This window comes from Bactrocera tryoni, chromosome 2 (genome assembly GCF_016617805.1).
Source record: "Bactrocera tryoni isolate S06 chromosome 2, CSIRO_BtryS06_freeze2, whole genome shotgun sequence".
NCBI lineage: Eukaryota > Metazoa > Arthropoda > Insecta > Diptera > Tephritidae > Bactrocera > Bactrocera tryoni.
This window is the reverse complement of record NC_052500.1, coordinates 1,443,328-1,459,675: the sequence shown is the minus strand read 5'-3', so window position 1 is coordinate 1,459,675 and position 16,348 is coordinate 1,443,328. Positions and strand designations below refer to the sequence as shown.

The 16,348-nt window shown below is 35.1% G+C and overlaps 6 protein-coding genes across 8 annotated transcripts; 2 read left to right on the top strand and 4 right to left on the bottom strand.

Annotated features, from left to right (window-relative positions):
- Nucleotides 1–5: 5 nt before the first annotated feature.
- On the bottom strand, nucleotides 6–4,960 carry LOC120767275. 3 transcript variants are annotated; one of them, XM_040093146.1, is made up of 4 exons: nucleotides 4,580–4,960; nucleotides 4,005–4,487; nucleotides 2,317–3,826; nucleotides 6–2,078 (listed from the first exon to the last, which is right to left on the bottom strand). In XM_040093146.1, the coding sequence occupies exons 3-4, from the start codon at nucleotides 3,800–3,802 to the stop codon at nucleotides 865–867; spliced, it is 2,700 nt and encodes an 899-aa protein (XP_039949080.1). In that variant the 5' UTR covers nucleotides 3,803–3,826; nucleotides 4,005–4,487; nucleotides 4,580–4,960; the 3' UTR covers nucleotides 6–864. The 3 variants fall into 3 exon arrangements, with proteins under 3 accessions (XP_039949080.1, XP_039949082.1, XP_039949081.1); XM_040093148.1 differs by having other exon boundaries at nucleotides 4,806–4,960; XM_040093147.1 differs by having other exon boundaries at nucleotides 4,001–4,960.
- A 660-nt stretch (nucleotides 4,961–5,620) lies between these two features.
- LOC120767793 (kinesin-like protein Klp68D) lies at nucleotides 5,621–8,520 on the top strand. The gene is made up of 2 exons (XM_040094057.1): nucleotides 5,621–5,692; nucleotides 5,841–8,520. Exon 2 carries the CDS (start codon nucleotides 5,899–5,901, stop codon nucleotides 8,212–8,214), a length of 2,316 nt encoding a protein of 771 aa, XP_039949991.1. The 5' UTR covers nucleotides 5,621–5,692; nucleotides 5,841–5,898; the 3' UTR covers nucleotides 8,215–8,520.
- A 5-nt stretch (nucleotides 8,521–8,525) lies between these two features.
- Nucleotides 8,526–9,416, bottom strand: LOC120767794 (trafficking protein particle complex subunit 4). The gene is made up of 2 exons (XM_040094059.1): nucleotides 9,185–9,416; nucleotides 8,526–9,115 (listed from the first exon to the last, which is right to left on the bottom strand). Exons 1-2 carry the CDS (start codon nucleotides 9,357–9,359, stop codon nucleotides 8,631–8,633), a joined length of 660 nt encoding a protein of 219 aa, XP_039949993.1. The 5' UTR covers nucleotides 9,360–9,416; the 3' UTR covers nucleotides 8,526–8,630.
- A 796-nt stretch (nucleotides 9,417–10,212) lies between these two features.
- LOC120767795 (probable cGMP 3',5'-cyclic phosphodiesterase subunit delta) lies at nucleotides 10,213–11,294 on the bottom strand. Its single transcript, XM_040094060.1, has one exon. It carries the CDS (start codon nucleotides 11,153–11,155, stop codon nucleotides 10,694–10,696), a length of 462 nt encoding a protein of 153 aa, XP_039949994.1. The 5' UTR covers nucleotides 11,156–11,294; the 3' UTR covers nucleotides 10,213–10,693.
- Nucleotides 11,295–11,629: 335 nt separating this feature from the next.
- On the top strand, nucleotides 11,630–13,058 carry LOC120768486 (TATA-box-binding protein). The gene is made up of 4 exons (XM_040095201.1): nucleotides 11,630–12,053; nucleotides 12,109–12,248; nucleotides 12,318–12,561; nucleotides 12,631–13,058. Exons 1-4 carry the CDS (start codon nucleotides 11,736–11,738, stop codon nucleotides 12,907–12,909), a joined length of 981 nt encoding a protein of 326 aa, XP_039951135.1. The 5' UTR covers nucleotides 11,630–11,735; the 3' UTR covers nucleotides 12,910–13,058.
- A 369-nt stretch (nucleotides 13,059–13,427) lies between these two features.
- LOC120768487 (eukaryotic translation initiation factor 3 subunit K) lies at nucleotides 13,428–14,401 on the bottom strand. Its single transcript, XM_040095203.1, has 3 exons — nucleotides 14,230–14,401; nucleotides 13,714–14,153; nucleotides 13,428–13,655 (listed from the first exon to the last, which is right to left on the bottom strand). Exons 1-3 carry the CDS (start codon nucleotides 14,298–14,300, stop codon nucleotides 13,501–13,503), a joined length of 666 nt encoding a protein of 221 aa, XP_039951137.1. The 5' UTR covers nucleotides 14,301–14,401; the 3' UTR covers nucleotides 13,428–13,500.
- Between the last annotated feature and the right edge of the window lie 1,947 nt (nucleotides 14,402–16,348).

The window sequence follows — 16,348 nt, the reverse complement described above, 5'->3', positions numbered from 1 at the left end:
TCATGTTGTACATATAAACGCGGTATAAATATACATATTTCTATAAAATATATTCTTATCGTTAATTTTATACCAAAAGGTTTGTTGAGAATCACAAGCTTTTTAATTTTTTTTTTGTATTTGAAAAGACAGCATTCGAGACTGAAGGAAAAGAGTACGATGTGCTGTAAAGCTGTATGCTTTATCCGTTTAAGGAACATGGGAGTAAAAAGTTTAACTAATAATACATCTACTGAGAACTTATTGCACTAAAATCGGATCGAATCGTTAAGATACTATATGTGGAATTTTGACATTACAACCAAATTGCAACATTATGCCACTAATGACCAATATTTCAACCGAATACATATTTTTAATTACTAAACTCGTTCCATTATATTAAACAGCTTTGATTCAAAGTTGTTTGTCAAAAATGCATAGATACATTTAGCAGCATTACCTCAACTCCGTTACTGTATTATATATGTAGGTACTCTTATATCTTATCATATGCAATCTCATCATACTTCTACTTTTCAATTTGTTGCGGATGGTATTTTGAATCCTACTAACTAGATAAATAAACAAATACACATAAATATAAAATAAAATACTATAATGGAATGTCACTGGAATAAAAGGAGACACATTTTCATGTATAAACTATCTCTGCCTTAAGAAAAACCTAACAGTTAAACTGCATTTTCATTGCTGGGTATAACACAATTATATAGAAAAGTTTAAGTACTTTAAATACCTTATATACATATTTCCAAATCCAATTTGTTGATTGGAGACAGACTAATTCGCCTGGAGTATTAACATTATTTTTTGTAGGTCATATATTGCATAGTTAAATCACTTTTGGAAGTACTACAAAGATTAATTGAAGCATGTAGCACGTTGCAATGCTGTTTCGCGCAACTCTTCCTTGCAAGCGCTCACATGCTCGATTAGTTCATCACGCTGCTCAAAGGTCTTTTTGCAGATATAGCATTCGTAGAGATACACCATAGGATCGTGTTCTTTCAAATGTTTAGTGTACACCTCGATTTCTGTGAAGCGCTGCTTACACTCGCAACATTCCAGCCAATCTTCACTGGACGAGTCTTCTTCGTTTGAATCGTAGCTACTGTCACAATTTATTTTTACTTTCTTTTGTGGACTGGACGTGATGCTGGACGAGCTCAACTGTTGCTGATCAAAATTCATGTCGTCATCATCGTCATCATCTTCCTCGTTTGTGTGAGTTTTCTTATGCCCGCTATACTCTAAGTAGTCACGATATTTTCTTGGACAATGAAGGCATTTATAATATCGATCGCGTTGATGTGTCGCCATATGTTTCTTTAGGGTTGAGTATTCTCGAAACGGTTTACGGCATTTATTGCAAGAAAATGGTTTTTCGCCCGTATGTATCATGAAGTGACGCTTTAGATTGTGTCGCGTACCAAATGGACGCTGACAAAGTGGACAAGGAAATTCTTTGCGAGTTACAATACCTAACTGATTATAGTTAGGTCGATGAACTACCGGAATATTGTCAAGCAACAATTGAGTACTAGTTGGCGTTGTTTTATTAACAGTAAACGGGGCATTTATCGGCACTAAGGACGGCATATCTGCGCTGGGCAAAGGTGTAGAATTTGAGCGCTTCGAGGAAGAGGTAGAATCTTCAAAATCTAGTGTAATTTTTCCTATAATTTTGGGCGTTTCCTTGTTGCTTGTCTCAGCAGAATTTTCAATTGAGGTGTAACTTGTTGTTGCTGATGTATCATGGAATCTCTCAGTAGACAGCAAAGGCCTTGCCGTGAGTGGTGGGGGTGGCAGCGTCGGAATTGGTAACGATGGTGTTTGTGGTTTATCTGGTAAAGAAGAAGGTGACGCGGAAAGTTGTGGTCGCATTGCTGCTGTTATTGCACTCGTCTTCGAATCGCAATCATTGCAACGGGTTGAATCTTGAATCATGGGCGGTTTCACACGGCATACCATACATACGAAATTTGTTTCGTTTGAGTGTCGGCGGCGATGTTTCTTCAAGTCACTGAACTCACGGAATCTCCGATCACACATATCGCAACCAAATGGACGTTCACCTGTGATTACGAAGATAAACCTCAATAAAATCTTGAAAATTTAACAAAATTTTATATGTATGTATGTATGTATGTATGTTCATTTCGTCGACTAGAGTAAAAATTCAATTTAATAAGTTTGAAAGTTATCACGTTTTTGGAAGAATAGAAAATATACATATACTATAATAATAACAACACATTTAAAGAAATATTAATTATTTATAGTGTAAATCAAACAACGCGTTTTCGTTTTTACCTGTATGTATCATCATGTGTCTTCTCAAGTTATAACTTGATTGCACCTTTTTGCCACATAAATAACATTCGAAAAATTGTCGACCCTTTTCACGTCTATCTAAATCTTCCCAATTCAATTCTTGTCCTTTTTCTGGTTTATCGATGAACTCAATGTTTTCATCGTCTGAATGCAGGACAACAACTTCGTTGCTTGAAATATTTGTACTCGTCTTTGCATTGTCGGAAATTTTCTCAATGTTGTCAATGTCATCATCGTCACATTCCAGTTCACAAGTAACAGCTGCAGCTGCGAACGATAGCTCATCCTCATCGTCATCGCTATTGAATCCAACCGCAACCACTGCACTTTCTGTACTCCGAATATTCTCAGTAATATTTTCGCATTGTTCTGGTTCAGAGTCACTGGTATCAGAGAGTTCTATATGTGCAATTATACGTTCCTTAGAGAGTTCGATTTTCTTCTGAGAAATCACCTTCGCAGATTTTGATGTAAGGGGCGGACTCTTTGGAATAAGGCTAATACATGGAGATTTGAGTCTGGCTCTGCAATTATCTCTACTGTTGGTAGACATATTTAAATCCGACAAAGCGATATGCTGAACATCACATCGTGAATCTTTTTTAAGAGTGTCTTTTTCCACCTGATGCATTATTTGTCGAAGCTCTTCCCGGTCATCCTCATCATCTAAATCAATGATTTCAAAATCCACTTGATTCTCATTTGATTTATGAACAGATTCAATTACACGATCTGTGGGTTTTTGCCTCCTTTTCTGCAAAGCACATTCTCGGCCAATTTTTATCAAAAAACCTTTTATTTTAGTATCTTCTATCGAGATAAAGTTTTCTTCCGGTTCCTTATATTCGTAATGTCTATCTAAATCTGCAACTGAATCATTTTCGGACAAATCTTCAGAAGAAGCAATTTGGAATGTCAATGGGGGAGGATGCAATGTAGGTGCCTGCTGTAGTGGCGGAGGTTGAGCGAGTTGCGTCGTGGCAGTTGAATAAGATGAAGTCGAATTTGTGCCGTACGTACTACAACAAGCAGGTGTTTCGTACAAATTGCTGCCGTTGATATCTGTGCAACAAGATGGAGGTTTTTGCATTGAAACTTCGTATGTAACGTTCCGGCGACCTTGCTGATCCCATGGTAAGCTAAATATTTCAATTCCCTGTTGGGTAGCGGTAATGTTGCAGCAGTCCAAAGACTTTGAATAATTCAAACATGGTCTTTTAGATGGTACACTGGGTAGGGTTTGAATAGCGATTGTCGGCAATGATGGTGGGGAGCCATAAGTTACGTTTGTTTGTGATGGCAAGCGAATGAGTGTTGGTGGGGTTGTTGTTACAGGTGCTGGTAATGTTGCGTGCTGCTGAGTTAGTTGATGATGATGGTCAACGACTTTGAGAGTAGAGTGTGTGGTGCTGTTGCCGTGGTTCGGTACAGATGGTGAGCATTTTAATTTCATGAGGATTTCCATTACTTATTTATATATTTGCATGTACTAAATAAAACCAAAAAACATTATATTAAATTATTAAATCTATAAAGTAATATCATATAAATATTAATAAAAAATAAACTAATAAGTAGAATAATATTATTGCCTTATTATTTTTATGAAATTTTTTATTGATATTCATTTTATTTTTGGAATAGTTATATAGTATGTACATACATACATGTTTTTAGTTGTGAATTCCTTAACAGCGAACGTGGTGCCAGATCTGAGTTAAGAAGAAATTATATTAACACGACGAAGAGGCATATTCAATGTAAATAAGTATGTATTTTTCAATTTAGCCGTGCGATTTTCTGGCTTTGCCTTTGCCACAATTGATGATACCGTCTACGAACTCGTCTTTTTTGTTGCACGAAGGCAAATTCTTTGCCTGCTGCTGAGATGTTGAACGTAGTTTCTTTTCGCTACTGCAGACTATGCTTGTCTTAATCTCGAGGCTGAATCACCCAAGCAGCACGAACCCAAGCAATAAAAAAAATAAAAGTTCACCGTCTACAAACCGAAACCACTCACGTAGTAAGCTCTGCTTTTTGTTGTTTTATTAATGCTTTTGATATTATTTTTCCCGTGAAGATTTTACCTGTGCCCACTAAATCAAGCACTGCCAACATATAGCCATGCCATTGCGTGCTAACTTGTTTTTCTTCAGGCGATATGCGAACGAAAATTCAAAGAAAAATATATATAAAAGAGTGGCGAAATAAAAATATTAAAGTAAAAATAAAACAAACTCACTACTGCCACAACAATTTTCTTGCCGCGCAGCGTGCGTCAAACAACCGGGGCAAAACCAAACAACCACTGAACTTTAAAATCCGCAGCACATTGGACGCTCTGCCAAGGCGAAAACCGAGCAACGAACCGCACAGCGCGAGCAATGCTCGATCTTTATACACCCCCTACCGCTTTGCTTCAGTGCTCCATACGAAACAATTGGCGCCGACAATTTGTTTCTTCTCACCCTTCTTCTTGCTACACAGACAAATCCAGTTTATCATTTAATTGAAATCTTGATTCTCGGATGTCTTGCGCTGCTCCTTTGAGTTATGTATATATAATTTACTAATATATAAATTATTACAATTGTGAGATGTATAAAATAATATTAAACATTTTTAACCAAGTTATTTTATTCAACTATCACAATTGTTTTTATTTACACAACAATCACTTTTGAGACTCATTTGAGTTGGTTGTTTCACTTCACATTAAATCAAAATTGGGAACTTAGGAGAATTAAGTTTCAATTTTCTTTGTGCTCTGGAAAGCAACTGGAAAATTTCTCTTGCGGATTTCATATTTCATTCAAAATTATATTTTTCAAAAAAAAAAAAAACAAAAAACAATAATAAAACTTTTCAGTGGAAATGAATTCCCACAGAGTGTTTTGAACAAAGGAACATTTATTTATTTTATAAATAATAAACTAACAACGAATAAAATTTGTTGTTTTGAAGATGACAAATGACCACTCGCCAGGGCTTACGAGTCACAATGGTCTACTTTAGTCTGATCCTCCGCTCCCATAAAACGGTTCGGATTTATATTACCAGGACGGTCTATAAACGTTCATGTATAAATTGACTCAACATTTCCTTTATAGTAGGCTAGATTGATCTTTGGTTCATAACTTTATTTAATAATCGTAAAAAAAAACTAAGAGTTTAATTTAGAAAAAATAATTCTTGTTATTAATTTTGCAAAAAAACGAAAAAAAAAATTGTGTAAAATCATTAAATTTTATCGGTCACCCTGTATTTGTTTCTTTACTATTACGTCAACATTAATCGATCTATTTTAACTGAAGTATAATTGTGAGAAAAACAACAAACGACATTAAATTGTTTGGTAAAAATATATTTTTGGAGTTATTTGAAAACAAATATTTATATTATTTTATAAGAATCTATAACAAACTTTATATTTGAGGATATAGAATAAAAGTTATTGAAAAAGTCGTGATATGGAATTATTTAATTATTTTTTCGTTCTCTAGGTAACATTAACTAAGTACTCTTGAGTCATTCTCGAAATCTTTTTGAAAGTGACATAGAATGAGTGCCCGATCAAGACGTCCTGGTACTGCCAATAGCCAAACTCCAAATGAGTGTGTGCAAGTAGTGGTTCGATGTCGCCCCATAAGCAACAAAGAACAATCGGAGGGTTCCGAGGAAGTGGTGGCAGTGTATCCTAATCGAGGGGTCGTAGAAATAACAAACTTGACCGAAGCAAATAAAGAGCAAACTAAAATGTTCACTTACGATGCAGCGTATGATGCATGTGCGACACAAATCAACTTATATAACGAGGTCGTCTTTCCTCTTGTAAGTTCTGTTCTAGATGGTTTTAACGGCTGTATATTTGCGTACGGACAAACTGGAACTGGAAAAACATTTACTATGGAAGGTGTTAGAGGTAATGAGGATCTTAAGGGAATCATTCCTAGAACATTTGAACAAATTTGGCTACACATTAATCGGACGGAAAACTTTCAATTTCTCGTCGATGTCAGCTATTTGGAAATATACATGGAAGAGTTGCGCGACTTATTAAAGCCGAATTCTAAACATTTAGAAGTGCGAGAGCGTGGTTCTGGTGTTTATGTACCCAATTTGCATGCCATAAATTGCAAAAGTGTTGATGATATGCTAAATGTAATGCATGTTGGAAATAAGAATCGCACTGTGGGCTTTACAAATATGAATGAACACAGTTCACGATCGCATGCTATATTCATGATAAGAATAGAGATGTGTGATATTGAGACAAACACAATAAAAGTGGGAAAACTGAATTTGATAGATTTAGCAGGAAGTGAACGCCAGTCTAAAACAGGTGCTTCTGCAGAACGATTAAAGGAGGCAAGCAAAATAAATCTTGCTCTATCTTCTCTTGGGAATGTAATATCAGCACTGGCAGAGAATTCACCGCATGTACCCTATCGTGATTCGAAGCTCACTCGCCTGTTACAGGACTCTTTGGGAGGAAATTCGAAAACAATTATGATTGCCAATATTGGTCCATCGGCATATAATTATAACGAAACATTAACTACTCTTCGCTATGCATCCCGTGCTAAAACTATACAAAACAAACCAGTGAAAAATGAAGACCCACAGGATGCTAAGCTTAAAGAATATCAGGAGGAAATCGAAAGGTTGAAACGCTTGATTGCACCGAAGCAACCGCGCACTGAAAAGATAAGCAAGAAACGACAACGCAAACCAAAGAAAGAAAAGATAAGCAATGAAGTGGTACAATTGGAATTAGAAGAAAGTGATGAAGAGCCCGAATCAGACAAAGAAAATGAAGCGGAAGTAGCGAAGTCAAATGAAGAATTAGAACGCGAGCGTGTTGAGACAGCTAAACTGGCTACTAAATTGGCAGAACTCGAATCACAGTTAGTGCGTGGTGGAAAAAATTTGTTGGATACATATAGTGAACGACAATTAGAACTTGAAAAGAAGCTTGTTGAGATTGCAGAAAGAAAAAAACGTGAAATCGAAATTCAGCAGCAGTTGGAATTGCAAGAGGAGACTACATTAGAAATTCGAGAGACGGTTACGTCTTTGGAGCAAGAGGTAGAATTGAAGAAAAGAAAACTTTCCAAATGTTACGCTAAATACTTGGCTCTACAACAGGAGCTCAATGATTGTAAATATGACCATAATCAAGATTTACGGGAATTGGAAATGGCCCAAAATGAACTTGTGAAAGAATTGAAACGGCAGTTATTAATCATAGATAATTTTGTACCAGTAGAAGTAAAGCAACGTCTTTATACCCAAGCAAAATACGATGAGGAGCAAGAGGAATGGAAATTCTCAACCATACCAATGGTAGGTGATCAAAGTAGCTTAACAAAACGTCCGGTTTCTCATCCTCAACGCCGTCGTCCCATCTCAGAATATGCACTAATGGAAGCTAAAACCAATGCATCCGGTGCTTTGCGTTTTAAAAATGAAAATATTGTATCTTATGAACTAGAAATGCCTTGTCGCACGACACAAGAATATCGCTCACCAAAAGTATCAGCTTCGTTGCAAGCAGTATTAGCTCAAGCTATGCAAACCGGCGATGACATTGACATAGTTGATTCGCATACTAATTCCATACGTAGTCGACTTGAGAATATAATAAATGCTAGTGCCAATGCTTCAGCGGCTTTAGCTTCTGTTAATAACAGTACTATAACTCCCAATGTCGTAGCCTCAGTGCCAGTTGCCGGAGCACGTAATATTAAACCAGGTCGTGGTATAGCATCTCCTGGATCTGCTATTGACTCAAATAGACGCCCACCGACTGGGCGTATGGGGCTTAAGAAACCAGCATCAGCTTATCCCAAAGCTCGTGGATTGGTCAATAAGTAGACGCTACAGTTATAAACAAATCATCATGTTTAACTAACATATGGAAGCACACATGTTTTAATCGATTATCTTATTATCATGATTATGTTAAGATAAGTTGAAGATACCTATTGTTAATTTTGAATGGTTTACAACTCATTAAAGAAAGTTTGGGGTCAGTCTTGACAAGACGACTAAGGAGAAGTTAATACTCATAATTGATACACGTACATGTATGTGTAGGTGTGTTCATTTATTTATAGTTTTATTTTCTAAGATTATTGTTTTATTGACTGTGCAATATATTAATAAGAAACAAAAAAACTTACTAGCATTTTTTAATTTGATAAGCTTTGCAATAATAAAATAAATCACGCACCCCGCACAAAAATTTGTATTTTTTCATATCGGTATAAATTTTGTGACTTAAGAAGAGCCTATTTATCTAGATTATTTATGCCAGTTTTTTCGACCATCTCAAGTAATACTTTAAGTTTGTTTTCAAACAATTCACAACGTATGGGCATTTCAAGAGCATAAAATGGATTTTTCAAAACATAGTCTGAATAAAGTTCATATATTTTGCGGAGTAACATATCCATACCACTAAGGCCAGTTTCCGAAATAATAATGAATTTAACTCCGGTTAATGTTTGAAAGCAATGCAAAGTAAATGTGTCGGCCTCCAATATTTCGATGCCGGAACTTTTAGGCTCTGGACTAAGTTGACTTGCAAATGCGTATAGTGGGTAAAAGGTACTAGCTTGTACAATCTTTTCATTGGTTGTCAATTTAGGCCTACAAAACTTTAAATTCACTGGATAATTTTCGGAGTTTTCCAGCATAGTTTCCACGTCACGTCCATCTTCAAGCGTGTTGCCGTTCACTGGTATACCGTTTACAGCTGTTAGAACATGTCCAACTGCGAACAAATTATTAAAAAATACATTTAGTTAATGAAACCAAAAGATAAACATAATATTGCACAAACCATTAATTCCATCCCTCCTATTAAATACTACTGATACTTTTTTCGGATCATAGTCCAGCATTAAATCAATTGGATACGTAAATGAACGTTCTTGTTCTATTCTCGGCACATTGCTATCCAAATTATAGATTAGGCCACCGGATTTACTTACTATATACACCCCATAAATAATCATTTCTAGTAATATGATTTACAATTTATTAACACTACTATTCTTCTTACACCTTACTATTTAAAATGTTCACAATGAGCCTCATGAAAGATAAACAAATTGCTCTGAACACATAGAAAGCGACACGACATGGCAGCACGACGGTGAACTGTAAATGGAGTCGTGAATCCTACTACATGAACATTTGTAAGAAGGCAGCGACATAACAGTTGTTCATTTTGTAGGTACACAATTTCGTTGTCGCCATACTAATACCTTTCACTTCAATGAAATTTTAATATTTTGTGCAAAGTGGTAAATATTTTTGTTATAAATAAAATATATATATATATTTTTGTTTTAAATTATTAATTGTTATTACAAATGATATAACAGAGATATTTTATGCTTTTATTTGTAAAATAACGTCAGGCTTGTTAGAGCTTTGAATAATTTTACATTTTACATATTAGTGGCGTCACTCCTGTCTACTGTCGTCCGCAAATTTAAAAATATTTTCAAGTTAGCGAGAGCGACAACTGAGAGCCTGCAGTCGTGCAGCTGTCTGTCCATACGAACGTGGTTATTTTAATATTTGGCAGATTTCGCTTGAAGTCTATGTGTTCAGCACTTGTCTTGTGTTTAATGCAATTTTTTTTTTTAAACGTATCTAATAATATTTTTCCTTTCAATGTCTTTCTTTAAAATTTTAAACAATCTGAAGTAGGAAGAATTAATTAATATCCCGTCTACATGATTAAATATTGTATTAGTAAAAAAAACTTTGTTTTTTATTTATAAGCGATTTTCTTATTTTTATTTTAATTAATTTGTTATTTACAAAGTTAGAGATAAATTAAATAATAATAGAGAATAAATAGTTGGAGAGGTAATTTGTAGAATCCGTAGCCTACGTACATATCATAAGTTCAATTTGTTAATAAACTTGAAGCTAGAGAACTTAGTTTGTCATATCCAATTTGATTTAAGTGGTATGAATAAAATGGATATAATATGAACTATTGCACATATCAAATACTCACTGTGTTTAGTATTTCAGTTGCATATTAAATGTACGTTTTTATTACACCTCACTCTTTTATATCTACTTATAAATTAATAACAATTGCAATACACAAATGCTCAGGCTCTTAAATAGATCAGCTCAATACAATTTACAACAATTTCCAAAATTTCTTGGAATAATTTCAAAATTAATGAATCGATATATGCATTAAAGTTAAACAGCCTTGCCTAAATGCGTCATCGCAAGTATTTATTTGGAAATCCCGTGTTATGAAAATACGAAAAGAATGCCAAGTTGTGGGCAGATTGAGTGTGAATTGTTGTTTGCTTGTTTAAATGTAGTATAGGCGCACAATTGATTTGGTGATAAGTGTGTCGTTGTCATAGAAACTTGTTTGAATTGTAACATTACCATTTAAGACCTTTGCTGGCATCATCTGGGATTCAGGTGCAGCTTCGATTGTCGATTGCCAAGTATTTGTAGTGTTTGCACCTACCCAGCCCATTTCGAAAAACCATTCTTCCATTATGCGTCCTTTGAAGAGCACCTTTTGATCGAGACGAAAATTTTCCATTGGTTCAATGGTGCTGAAATTGATTTCACGAGACACGGCTCTTAAATCCAATATTTTGATAGGTACACGCGCTTCATGTTCTACATCTGGTGAAGAGAAGTCCTTATTTTCTTGCCATATTACCTTTCCAGAATCCGCGTCACGAAGAATCATATAATTTATTTGAAAACCTTTTTGGATTCTATCTCCAGAACTTATCTCCGTATCTTCGGATCCCATGTTTTCTTTCTTTGTTGCTGTTTCAAAAGATCACTTTACAATTGATTTATAAATAACTTATTCAATTATTTTCGTTTTTCGGTCACAACCAATGTAAAAATTCAATTGACGTTTATATGTTTTTATTGTATTTTCATTTTAGCCTCTTCTTCTTCTTTGTAGAGTTAAGCCGATCACAATTACTTGCCAGTCGCATTGATCCGTTCCTCACGTCATACTAAATCAGCGATGTTTGGTTTTACATTAAACCATCATATCCATTGATTTATTTAGCGCAGAATAAATAAATGGAACTGACATGAAAATATCTAATTTAAAATAAAAATTATGTAGCTTGCCATGACATAAATGTCATCACTTGGTATTACAACTTTCCGGTTGCGGAATGCGTATTATATAAAAAATATTTTTCATTGAACTTGAATCACCCTGTTGCTGAAAATGCTAAAAGAATTATTGACACTTCGCTACTGTATTATAGCGGAATTTAAGTGTTTGGATCTTATTTGTAAAGTTGTTCTGTGACTGTGGATATAAATTTGTATTTAAATAACTTTGAGAAGAACATAGTAAATAAAATATGGATCAAATGTTGAGTCCTGGGTTTTCCATTCCCAGCATTTCCGCAACACCTCTTCATCAAATGGATGCAGATCAACAGATTGTGCCTAATCCTGTTTATCACCCTGCCGCGGATAATCATGACTTAAATCACATGGGAATGCCTTCGTTAATGAATAGTGGAAACTCACCAGCTACAACAAATAATGCCAACATGATTGGCAATTCGCATCCTACTATGCCGACGGCGCATAAACAAATGCAATCATTTCAGAGTTCCAGTTCTTTAATGACAAACGGAGGAGCGCCGCAAAGTCTAATGCAACCACAAACACCAGTAAGTACTATGTTATATAGATATCGGAGCGATAAATCTATTTTATGTTCTTCAGCAAAGTTTGATGTCACCAATGGTACCGATGAGTGAACGCGCCGAAAATCTAAGCAATATACATCAGACAATGGGTCCTGCCACCCCTATGACACCAATGACACCCGGTTCCGCCGACCCCGGAATTGTTCCACAACTACAGTAAGTATACATAAATCTAATGATATATATTTAGTTATCCAGATGTTATTAATTTTTTACAAATTTTAGGAACATTGTTTCAACAGTAAATTTGTGTTGTAAATTGGATTTGAAAAAAATAGCTCTTCACGCCCGTAATGCGGAGTACAATCCCAAACGTTTTGCGGCAGTGATTATGCGAATTCGGGAACCTCGTACTACAGCATTAATTTTCTCCTCGGGTAAAATGGTATGTACCGGAGCAAAGAGTGAGGATGACTCTAGATTGGCGGCAAGAAAGTACGCACGTATCATTCAAAAATTAGGATTTCAGGTAATATAATGGGGATGATGGCATGCATGTGTAAATGAAAAATATATTCAAATGTTTTTACTTTTGCAGGCCAAATTTCGTGATTTCAAAATCCAAAACATGGTCGGGTCATGTGATGTGAAATTTCCTATTCGCCTGGAAGGTCTAGTACTTACCCATTGTAATTTCAGTTCTTATGAACCTGAGTTATTTCCTGGACTTATATATCGAATGGTTCGACCTCGTATAGTGCTGCTAATTTTTGTGTCCGGTAAAGTGGTGCTGACTGGTGCAAAAGTACGTCAGGAAATCTATGAAGCATTCGACAAGATATTTCCTATTCTTAAAAAGTTCAAAAAACAATCTTAACATAACAGTTCGTTTATTGTTTTCGCTGAAGTTATTAATTCAATTGCAAAAAGAGTTTTGCATTAAATGACTTCGCTGCTCACGTTTGGTTGCTAACCATGCATTTGCGTTTGGATGAATCAGGGAGTTTTTCTTTTCTATACATTGAAGTTTTACATAATGTATGTGTGGAAAGCTAGATAAGTGTATATTATAGTTTATTTAATAAGTATGTATATTAAATTTAGAAGCAACGGGTTATAAGCCGTAATATATAAATATAATCTAATTTTATACGGCATGTTCTAATATTTGTAATTAATTTAGCTTTTCGTTTAATATATATAAAATAAACTGAAAATGTTCGTGTATTATTATTCTAATTTCACATAGATTTTAAGAGATGGCATCAATGAATCTCTGCTGTTATTTTCCAACACACCTAAAACACGAATTGTGGATTTAAGAACCGATTTCGCTCCCAATGGGTGTGCAATTCGTTAACAAAAGAAATATTCCATGAAATCACTTTCTTACAAATTTTACTTTATATTTCGTTCTCATGAAGTACCAATTACATACATAAATAGAAAGAAAATTAAATTTAAGTAATTACAAGCATTGAGCCATTAAACCACCCAAGTTATCAAACTCAATCTTTTCAGTTATGTTTTTCGTCTTAATTTTCTCATCTTGAACAGCGATGACAATTAAATTTCCTTGATGTTTCCAGCCATATTTCTTAATCCACTGATCAAGCGTCGAATCTGTAATGTAATTTATATTTTTTTATCTACGTTGGAGAAAAGCAGCAGCAGCAATTACCTTCAATTCCTCCTAAGAGTTCCTTCAGCAAATCCTTCCTGATAGTTTGGAAAGTTATTCCCACAACGTGGCATACGAATTTACGTATGGAATCATGGAAACCAGAAATATGACGAAACATGGATCGGTTTACTTCAGCACGCTGCCAAAACAATGTAAAATCTGTGCGCTCTAATATGTCGGCCAAATCAATTATGGTCTGCACGGTCCCGTCCTTCATTTGTTGTGGCAATAATAAACATTTTGCCATAACAAAATCTGTATGCGGCAGGTTTGTCAAACACTTCAGCAGTATTGTATATGTGATGTCGAAGTTAAGCATATGTGGGTTGAACTGATATAGTTTGAGCACTGCCAGATTTGCCTCCAAATCGTAGGTATTATTTTTAGCTTGATCTTCGACATAAGCTTCCAGCGTTTTAAGGTGATCCGGGTTGTACCTGTAGTAAAATTTGAGAGCAGAACCAGCGTTTAAGGTTATGTTTGTATATCCACAAATGTAAGAATTTGACTTACCGTTCAATGCACCCTAACATCTCTTGAATAGTTTGACTTTGACCATTTTCCATTTTCACCATATGCGACATTTTCTAGCACTTGATGTTTTTTTAACAATATAATTTGAAGAATTAATAATCCAGCAGTGCGACGCAAACAGAATTCGCAAGTTGACGTTAAAGAAATGAGTGAAAGAAAAGAAAGAAATGAGTGATGAGAGTCAACAACTGTCAGTAGCTTAGGTGGATAATGCAGTTCAAAGCAGAATTGTACTAGATGACGCACTATTTACACTCCATTCCATAATTATAGTGTTAGTATAAATCCGCGAAAAAGAAAATAGTTTATAAATTTGAAATGTTTTCAGAAATTTTTATTTATTTATTTAAAGTGTATTCTTTTAATTGTATTAAGATATCTTAATTTATTTAAAATTTTGAGACACAAAACTTTTCAGCTTAGCTCGGTTTCAATATATAATGAAAATACATGAAAACTTTTGTTGCGTCAACTCGTGGTTTGTAGTAGAGGAGGCAACGCTGAACGGCCCAATGCTCGCGACAGACCGCAAACGACATCTGTCAAATATTAAAATACACACGTTCTTATGGACTTGTTATTTTGACAGCTGCACGACTACACGACTGCAGGCCGACAGTTGTCGTTCTCGCTAACTTCAATTCCTCCTATTTTTGCCAACGACAGTACGACGACAGTAGAGTTGACAGTAGAATGGAAGATAGAAAGAGGAGGTAGAGTGGTGATGCCACTAATATGTAAAATGTAAAATTATTCACAGCTCTAAACCAAACTTGAAGTTATTTTACAAATTAAAGCATAAAATAAATAGCTCTCTAATTATATCATTTGTAATGATCAATTGATAATTAAAAAAAAATATTTACTTGTTTTTTGCATAAAAAATTTCACTTTGAACAAAATATTAAAATTTCATTGAAGTCAAATTTCATTGAAGCCACAACGAAATTGTGTACATGCAAAAATGGACAGTGTGTGTGCCGGCCATTGTTATGTTGCTGCCTTCTCACAAATGTTCATGTAGTAGGCTTCACGACGCCATTTTCAGTTCACTGTCGTGCTGGCATGTCGTGTCGCGAGCATTGTGTTCAGCACTTCATGCCTTGTTTGTTCAATGGTTCTACTTCTAGCTATAAAGCATTTTTTGTACTTAATACAAATTTGAATAAATAAACAAGAATTTGAGGATATGGAAAATGGAAAAAAGCGAGTGCTTTTTGAATGAAATGGTCACTGAGAATGTTGGAGACCAATAAAAATTTTGTACGAAGCTTACGAATGATTTTTTGCCTCTTAGTGATAACCAAGTTAAAATCAAGTCGACTTGCGACACAAAGCCCCGGAATTTACTCATCCTAGCAGAAAGCACATCCTTTTACGCGCATAGCATGACCCTTGCATTTATAAGACTGCCTAGGTTATGTGATTGGAAAAGAAAGGAGGGCACAATAGATACGAGAACAACAATTATATTTTATATATGCAGATCATCAATGAATATATGAACAGTGAGCTCCAAAAACGCTATCCTTTCCCCTCGCTGCCTGTCGATTTAATTTTTGTGCACAGTTGGAAATAGAGCAGCTTTAAATAAATCTGCCAGATTGGGCAGCTCCACTCAATTGATTAAATGTGTTTTCTACTCACTTGTTACGCCCAACAATTTGGCTCAAAGGAAATATTCATACGCAAATGGTTACTGCTAAGCAACAGAGAGCCTGCGACAGCAATCTCAATTTAATTTCACACATGGTCCTTAGGCGTTCCAACTCAGCTTAGTTTGTTTTCGCTGACCGGCTTTGGCTTTCCTCGTCGGCGAAAAACAAAAACACTGCTATCGCGCTCAAAAGAGATCAACGGTATATGTACATATGTAAGAGAAAAAAATTTAATCATGCACCAGGTTTCCAGAGTTTCAAATAGTGTCGCAAAAGCATCACGTTCCCATCCGGGACAACTGTAAGATGAAAATCCCGCTAATATAGCGGAATGGTAAACTTTAGCAATCCCGAAATGCATTCGAAAATTAAATACAGATTTTATTTAAATCAGTTGGACGCTATTCTGTAAATCCCTGAATTCCAAAAAATTTTTCGAA